The 9,430-nt window shown below is 38.3% G+C and overlaps 2 protein-coding genes across 2 annotated transcripts in view; one reads left to right on the top strand and one right to left on the bottom strand.

Annotated features, from left to right (window-relative positions):
• The window catches only part of srgap2 (SLIT-ROBO Rho GTPase activating protein 2), an 82,851-nt gene extending 81,487 nt beyond the window's left edge, over positions 1-1,364 (bottom strand). The window contains exon 1 of the mRNA XM_056606404.1: positions 850-1,364. Within this exon, the coding sequence (XP_056462379.1) occupies positions 850-916 (67 nt within the window). The 5' untranslated portion in view covers positions 917-1,364. The remainder of the gene's footprint in view (positions 1-849) is intronic.
• Positions 1,365-2,165: 801 nt separating this feature from the next.
• On the top strand, positions 2,166-7,273 carry fam72a (family with sequence similarity 72 member A). The gene is made up of 4 exons (XM_056606681.1): positions 2,166-2,739; positions 2,943-3,020; positions 3,370-3,494; positions 3,581-7,273. The coding sequence occupies exons 1-4, from the start codon at positions 2,588-2,590 to the stop codon at positions 3,673-3,675; spliced, it is 450 nt and encodes a 149-aa protein (XP_056462656.1). The 5' UTR covers positions 2,166-2,587; the 3' UTR covers positions 3,676-7,273.
• Positions 7,274-9,430: the final 2,157 nt, after the last annotated feature.

Genomic DNA, 9,430 nt, shown 5'->3' on the forward strand with positions numbered 1-9,430 from the left:
TGCTAAATAAAATTGGAATTGGGCTGTTCTCCATGCGTGCAGAACACTCTTCTACTTTCCTTGGCTACACTGTTAGCATTATATATGACAAAGACAATACCGCTCAATCTTTCCGATAACGGTGTCGGACGGCAGAATAGGAGCAGGTAGATAGTTAAACGGCTCCATTACCCCCCGCGCTCCATATTTTGCTTCGTTGCTAGTTCTGGGTAAATATACGTGGGAGACTGCTTGCAGGGTTACATGACAATTACCATCGTTTTAAAACAGTTTTTTTTTTTCAGACACATGGATACGCTTAGTAGGCTAGCACAATTTACACTTGCAGCGCCTCGTGAACGCCAACACATCGCCACAGACATGCAGGCGAGAGAGAGAAAACGCCCTGCGTTGTTCCACCGGCATGTCGAATCCTAGCAAAGGGGATACAGCCTCCAACCTACACAAATGGATAGCCTACACATCGGCCTCGTATATATTTAAGTTTATACTAAATATATGCATATCAAACCACAATTCAACAATCATTGATCTTTGTTGACCGAATGCGAGAGTCATGTGTAGCTGCAGGCAGGCAGATGCTTAGTGATACATGATCAAATTGTTTGAATGATTGAAGTCGTTCATGCCACAACCGAAAATTTTGAAAATATCATAATGGCATTTCTCTGACCAAGAGCATACGAAACTGGACAGGTATGCAGCTAGCTGTGATCATCGAAACGAGTTGGAGAGCCCATGCAGCTGGATAAATGGGTTACCACATTGTCTTGCATTGCATTTATTTGAATCAGTGTCCTACCTTCCACAATGTAGGGCAGTTCAACGTAAAGATGTGAAAAAGTTTACCTTTAACTTGAGTTTCATATTCGGCCACGATCTCCTTGTCCTTTCGGAATTTCGCCGGAGACGTCATGGCTGCGTTGTGGATCAAATAGGCGACTTGCCCGCGCAGTTAAGCAATTTTTTTTGTATCAATAAGTCAATTGTCCAGAAGTACTACTGTGACCGAGTTGGGAAAACACCACGGAAAATACGAGCTTCTTACTCTGCCCGCAGCTCTGTATTGTCACTGTCCGTCTTCACTCGGGGCGCATTGTGAGTTTGGCGCTGCTGTGTGTATTCCCATTCGTGTGAGTCCGTGCATTAACGCCTCCTCAAAAAAACTGTTACCGTGCAGATAAAGTAAGGGAAGGGAGGCTCATTCCATTGAAGAAGGAAAATATAGAGCTGGGACTTCTTCTACATTGGTGTCTACTCCTGAGTCGAAATTATAAGTTGGGATACTCGCCTGGTCTCGGCGACCGCGAGGATACTGTGTGGTTCTGGTCCTCCCTTGAGTGAGAAGAACGAGGAGGATGGCTGGTCACTGCGCAGGACAGACATGCATAGACGCATTCACGCACGGACCTCATCCATCATTTGTTGAGTCTTTCTATCGACTGAATAGAAAAGTTTGCAGTCTATTATTGTCAATTCCCAATCCTATTTTCCATACTACGAATGAAACATCACCAAAATACATGTTTTGAATGCACACGCCGCGATTAAGCGACCAAGCCTTAAATCAAATCTTACATTTAAAGCTTACGGGACTTTTCGGGACTATAATTTTAAGTAAAAATGAGACTACATCAACCTAATGAGTCAACCGAAGAAAAATAACACCTGGTATAAGCATTGAAATTGTAATCTGCATTTCTGATATAGGATGTCTACATTATTGTTGAGGGACCCCGCATATTAAATTGCTTGTGATACATATTTGTACACACCTTACAAACTAACAATCCTTATGAAATATAAGCCTGTATATTTATTATTGGACATGAGACCTATTTCTATTTGTACACAATGTGTACTGTGACCATGGTTCGCTCTACCAGAACCGAAATCCCTTACTTATATTGTTGTAAAAAATCTTGAAATATACACCGGCTATTAAATTTCAAAAGTGTTCTTGTGTTTTTCAAATGGGAATAATAAGTATAAAACAAATAAAAGTATTGTTCTACTTTTATTTGTCAAATAATCTAAATGGGTTTCCAGGGGGAAAGAGAATAGCTGAGCCTACGTCATATATTGCTGTCCAATCGCGTGGCACATGGTGAATTATATCCAATCACAGCGCGTTGTGATGTCGTTCAAAGAATGTTTCAGGAAGTGTTGTCAAATACCAGGAAGTTATAAACAACAAAGCTGTCAGCTAACCATATAGCTGCGAGGAACATTCTGTCTTGATGAAAACCAACAATGCCAAACAAGGATTGCTATACGCTAATTTATATGCGTTTTTGCTGAATTATTTATAGACATTTTATTAACGCGCGTCCCACCGTTTATGCAACACTAACGCTCCGTGTCTTCGCAAACAAAGTGATAAGACAAGGACGCAGACCTCGACGGCTTGTAGGTAAATGCTGAACAGATTAATATTCTAAACCTGAAGAAGCGAAGGGAAACGCTCGACGTTCTTCTTCATGAGTGAAGACATTTTGTACATTCACTGCCTGGTTAGTGATCGAGAGCAGAACACATTTCGCCTTTGAAAGGTTGTGAGGCACAGGTTGGCTAGGTCGCAACAGCCATGTCCACATCTAACGCTAATTTCAAAAACAAATGTGTCACTCAAGTCAACTGCGTGTTCTGTGGAAGTCTCCTCTGCACCAGAGGTATGAAAGCAGTGCTTCTCGCAGATGCAGAGATCGAGCTGTTCTCCACCGATATACCACCTAATAGGTAAGTGTTTATATTATTATTATTTAATATTCTGAGTTGGTTATTGCTATACATTTGTGTAATGTCTTATTATAAAAGTCTTGGTACACACTATTCCTTCTATTAGCCTATGTTTCATGAAATGATGGTATGTAAAACACATTTGATTCATTTCTTTATCCGTGCATTGTTTATTCAATGTATATTTTTACATTTCTTTCTAGGACTGTTGACTTTGTGGCCAGCTGCTATTCCACCGAAAGCTGCAAGTGCAAACTGAGAGACATCGCCTGTCTTAAGTGGTATAAGTATAAGTCCAGTTATTGAGTCAACATAAATGGTACGGTTTGATTTGATTCCAACACTGGCCTAGGCAGATGAGGAATCTGTAGATATTTCTGCTTTTCTATTTGGCATAAGTTATGCATAACTTGCTATGTTAAAATGTAAATGTAACATATAAGCTCCAAATTAGCGATGCAAACTGCTTTGTATACCATGGCCTTTGTTGCATGCTAAAAACATCAGTTGGATAATAGACGCTATCTGGTGGAGCTAGCAGTTTTCACAGGTACTCTTTATGAAATGCTGACATATGTTTGTCCTTTGTCTCCCTGTCTCTCTCCACATACACACTCACTGTCCGACCAGCGGCAATGTTGTCGGCTATCATGTCGTGGCCCCCTGTAAACCATGCCTCCTGTCCTGTAACAATGGGCACTTCTGGATGTTCAATAGCGATGCTGTGTCCACCCTCAACAGACTGGATGCTACAGGCCAGTAGAAATTCTTTGTTGTGACAATGTAGGAATTGTCGAATTTCAATAAATAACTAATCACCTCCAAAACTGACACACTGCAGGCCTAAATCTGCTGCTGTGGGGAGACCTACCTGAGCTTGAGGATAGTGACGATGAAGACTCGGAGAGCCCCTCCGAGGAAGAATGTATCAGGTAAGTTGGAAGATGGAGAACCAGAAGGCGCCTGTTGGGGGGCGTCTTAAGGGTTGGGCGTGTTGATCTGGACCCTTTGCTTGCAAGGACAGTAAGAAGAGAGGCCTTAACTTGTGACCATGCCTTCCCCCCCCCCCCCCTCCATCTTATAAAACAGTCACAAAGTCACAAACACCCACACACACTGATTCCTATTCTTATTTTGGTCTTGCTGTGGGCTATCATAAGACATGCTGAAGAATGCCAACATGGTAAACAAACTGACTTGATGCATATTTGCTTTAGTGTTTTGATCCAGTCAATACACTCACAATTCATTTGATAACACTGAGCTGACTTGGGTTTGAGACGACAAACAAGCATTATAGGTTTGGGTTGACAGTGAATGCTGTTTTTATTTTTGACCCTGTTTACAATTAGTATGATTGTTTATTTCCTGACATGATTGCAACTGGTATTTTTCTTCCATTATGTTAAAAGAAAAAAATAGAAATGTACTTTAATTCTGCTGCAAACTGCATACTCCTGTTGACAGGTATGTTTTTAAGTCTTATATTCCCCATGTGTCCTTTCTTATAAGTACATTTGCTATTTAAATTTCATGTACTTGGGGCAATGGCACAAATTAGTTAATTTACCACTTGCTTTTTCCCCAGCATATTTAACACAATACTTCGCTGGCTGAGGTTCCATCAACTATGCATTCTCATCCGCAAAATAAGTGTCAGTTACAATATGTGTTGGCCACCTTGATAAATGACAGGGGGAGTTTTTGATAAAAGATATTAACATATTTGTTTGTGGTATGCGTGCACTGGCTCTGTCAAGTCCGTCATTTCCCCGGTCAGTAATCTCTAGAATTTTCCAGCTTTACAGTTTACGAGTACAGCAGAGCTAGAATAAAAAATAAATAATAATAATTGCTGCAGTGCAACATTGATAAATGGCAAAAAAAAAAGCGTTTCCGCGACAGGTCAGAACATTTCTAACAGTTTGACTGTAGCACCGAAGGACTAAATCAGCACTTCAATGAAGCACATCCAAGTTGTTGTGACACTGTGTCATCTTTGTCTTAGTAGTCCCGTCTATTTCTAAAGTGTTTTTTCTAAATCAACTGTGTACCACGCCTGCAGACTGAGTTCAAATACAATCAGCGTCGACCTCCCCTTTGTATCCAATTTACTTTACCGGAGGTACCGGAGGTAGTTACTGGGGATAAGGGCAGCATCCAGTATTGGATAGGGGTTTGACAACCCTCCACCTGCAGGGAAGAACGTTAAACGACGCCGAAAAGACACAATGTTAATCCCTATTTATATGGCATGGATCGTCTGCATTTATTTTTTTATTTTTTGGGGCTCCTGTCAATAACATTCATGCCAACTTCAATGGCAAAGACTCTCTAGAATCACGTATCTATATTGAAGCACTGGGCGACCTATGATTCAACTTGTGTCATAGCTGTCATCCCTGCAGAGATGGCCCTGAGGGATGGAAAGGACTCTTGAAACTCCCATCACATTTCCACTTATGGTCATCCTTTTATCTTGAACTCATCTTTGTAGTTGTAAAATGTAATAAACCGATATTAATATATATATATAAATATATTTAATGTAGGAAGTACATCAAATGGGTATTTGTAAAACCCACAAACCAAATATCTCTAACCACTGCAATCTTTGGTCCCTATTTTTTTTAATTTTTTTTTTTAATTCATTGATTTGTATTGTGCTACAGTACTTATATTTCTATGCTCATTCAATTATTAATTTGTGAACTTGTGCTTTGTTTGTTGGAGATAGTGTGTGTACAGGTTTACCTCACAATGGTATCACTCTTAAGCTTCTGCTGGCTAGCACAATAGTTGAAAGATAATCAAAAATAATATATAAAAGGTTGTTTCCAACCATACGATTAACTTGCCCTGCTGAAAAATGTTATATTTTGGAATTGCACTGAAACTGCATTAGTAGTTTGAAAAAGTTTTTTTATGCTTGTCCAATTAATAAACTTTTTTTTCCTGAACACCTTGATACTGTTAACTAAACCAGATGTTGCTAAATTATTGTTCCAAACAGATTAACAATGATATTTAAAGATAGAGCTATAGGAGATAGTTGTGTGTATGGATGTCAATATATATATGGTTATCAATTGGATTCTCCCACCACGTTTTGCCATTATATTCCATGATAGCATCAATCTATAAGATTGATATCTGAGAGATTGATGGTTTGATTGATTAAATATATTTTACATTTGCAACTGGGTCTTCATCAACACTTTATAAATTATTGATTTTCAAATTACAACAAATATAACATTATTTCTGTGTTGTGCACACGCATATCTGTGAATAAGGCATTTGGACAGAGAGATCCTTTTAGAGAACATCCTCATAGAGCCTCTGTTTTGCTCTAGTCATGTTGTGGTCAAATTTCTATGTCTTCATGATAGGTCCTTAAATGCCTCATTCACTTAAGTGGTAAAGATTTTGCTTCAGTAAAAAATATTGTCATGTGGGGTTACATGCAGACACATGCTTCCCCACAATCTGTTTGCTTGGAAAGGAATTCATGATTTAGGAGAACCTAAGCTCTTGGCAATGGTAAGTCTATAGTAGTACCCTTTGTTGTATCAAGGAGAGGAAACAGCCCTCCATTAACAATCACCAATATTCCAATTAAGTGACCCCAGACATTCATCTTCCAAAATCAACCTTTATACCGGGATCGCCTGCTGAGAACATCTACTCTACTCGTGTGTACTGTTTTAAGAGACCCAGGGACTTAAGTTAGGGAGGAAATTACACAGACCGGTCTATGGTGGGATAATCCGGCAGGTGTGCGGTGTGTGTTCACAGCCTGGTGAATGGCCAGGTGTGTATTGAACCCAGCAGCTCTGTGAGCAGGTGCCTTGCTTAAGTATTGTGTGTCCACAGCTAGCTGACAGAAGAATGGCACACAGGTTGTATTTGCTGTATGTTTAATGACCATGTTCATTCAGTGGGTTCCCTTAAGGGTAAGTTGTCCATTACAATGCAATTATATCTTCTTTTTAAATTAATAGTTATATGTGGTATTTAATGAGCTCAGATCGGTGTGTCATTGTTTTATTATCTCTTGTTGTGAGGCCTTTTATAGGTGTACAGATCAAGGTTTAGAACTACATCATCAAAATACGACACTAATAAAGCTATCTTACTGTCCTTAATGATAATGAGCATTTAGACAATAATTGTCAAATAATAGGAAGACAATTTATTTTATTTTTGGTAAAATGCATATTTACTAAATTGTCGTCTTTCATACTCGTTTTTGGTTGTTATTATTTCCAAACCGATTCTGTAGCTCCCTCTGCTGGATAATATTTGTACTCACAACAGCATGAAATCGTAAAAACTGAAGAGTAGGCCGACGAGCGATCCACTGCGTTCTCTATTGTAATGAAATAATGGTAGGCCTATACATTACAACTTATACTGTGAGAATAATGATAAAGTTATGGAAACATAGATACTCTGAATGATTGTCACCGTCATTGTTCACCCATCTGATAATTCTCCAAAAGACAACAGAAATAAACATGTATGATTGTCAATGATACGGATTAAATGAAAATATAGACCCAAACTGTAAAGTAATGTGTACATACATATATATATATATGTACATACATATATATATACATGTATGTATGTATGTATGTATGTATGTATATGTATGTATGTATATGTATATATATATTTATACAACGGGGGACCTATATATGTTATTTATTTATTTAATCTTTTGTTTTAATGTTACTTACATGGTGTTTGGACCAGTAGAACAATGCTGATTTCTTGGTAGAAGGCAAAACTATGTTTTATACACACTATTGTATGTTAAGTAGTACCTCCAAAGGACAGTATGCATTTCGCTTGAATGATGAAAATAATGTCCTTTCTAATTGACTAGTCCTAGCTTTTAAGCACCCTTTTAAGAAAAATATGTTTTTTTTATCAATGTAAATTTCCTCTGGTAGAGTTGATTTTATAATACATTTTGTACCACTCACATATCATAAATCATCAACAAATTTGGTAAGACCTATTATTTTTAAGCCATTTACCCAGCAGTGGACAGCAAAATAGCTATTTGTGATGAAATATAAATTCAGAAGTTACCATGTTTAACGTAAAGTATGGTAGATGACCAATAGATGGCGCTATGACACAGATATAAACGCGGATCACAAGGCTATGGACAGATATGTTGGAAATCAGGTGAAAATAGATGCGTCGTTTTTATTGACTCCATCATATCTAGTGTGCAAAAGTAATTGAGGTTGTGTAGATTAATTATTCCAAAATAAACCAACAGATTTGAATTACAGTTGACTGATCACAAGACTGATAGATTCCTCTACTACGAGCCATCTTGGTAGGCCTAGCCTGCTGTATACTATTAATGACTGCTTATTTAGGCCTCATGCTTAACACTTAGGCTATTATAACCTATTAATAGCATAGCCCATAGCAATATAATAGGCAATCAATACCAAGCCTACTGATACCCTACTGCTAATTCTACTTGGCCTTCTGCCTAAGTACTACTAATTATAATATTAATAATACAAAATAAAATAATAAGTTAATAATAATAAAAGCAATTGGCATAACAATATAATTATAACGGGCATTTTATATCATTATTATTATTATTATTATCATTATTATCATCAATAATGTTAACATGTAAAATGTGCTCATAAGAATAACAACTACTTTGAATTGTTATTGCTACCAGCTGATACAAATTGTCATTTTTAAAATAATTGAAGTCCTCTAGCCTAAATGTTTTTCATTTTCCCCATTTAAATAGAGGCCTACAATTACCAGGCTATAGCAGGCTATAGCAGGCTGTACCAGGCCGACCTAACCACCGATCAGGATCCTAAAAACAGGATCAACATCAGCGTCATCATTAGCCCAGTACTTTTTAATACCCTTGAGCAGGCTCTCGCGTTCTTTTCCTTTGTCCAACTCTATTATCTCTTATTTTAATGGAGTCAGTGACGTCAAAATAAAGGTCACATTGATTATCGTGCGGCAAAGCAGCCTATTTTGAATCAAATCGAGATGGATTAATAAAACCTCTGTACTTTTTGATGGCCATCTTTAAGAATCCCTCACCAATTAACAGACCAAGTTAGCGAGCTGATGTCCATCTGTGTCGCCGAGGATCATCAAAGAACATTCATTTATTTCAAATGGTTTTTTTTATGAGTTCAGCTGGTCAAATGGTAAGCTGAATAAGATGTGTGCATTCCGTCTAATGATTAGGCTACATTTGTTTTCATATTTCTTTCAGTGGGTGACATTGTCTAAGCGGTGGTTAAACGGAATCAGACTTGTGAAAGGTATGAGGAGGGGGAGGTGGTTTATAGGCTATTCAACGCGATCATTTGAAAATGAGTATATAAAAAAAAAAGCCTTTAGGACATCAGTAATCCCTTGAGGGCCTCGTTCCAGAAAAACAATGCATCGTGTATGAATCTGTTTCCCTAATTGCAGGTGAAGCGTGCAACAGTTGAGTTTTTTGCACGACGGCTGCCTGCATCTGCACGGCCCGCCGCCCCCTCCTCCAGGGTGCCCTGCGAGGGGCCTCTGTTGAAGGGCCCGCGAGATAACATGAGGAGAAAACTTCAAACGGGTTGCTTATTGTGCTTCTATTCTTCTGGGCGAGCTGATTACTATTCGGGATAAAAGTTGT

This window comes from Gadus chalcogrammus, chromosome 13, assembly GCF_026213295.1.
Source record: "Gadus chalcogrammus isolate NIFS_2021 chromosome 13, NIFS_Gcha_1.0, whole genome shotgun sequence".
Classification (NCBI taxonomy): Eukaryota; Metazoa; Chordata; class Actinopteri; order Gadiformes; family Gadidae; genus Gadus; species Gadus chalcogrammus.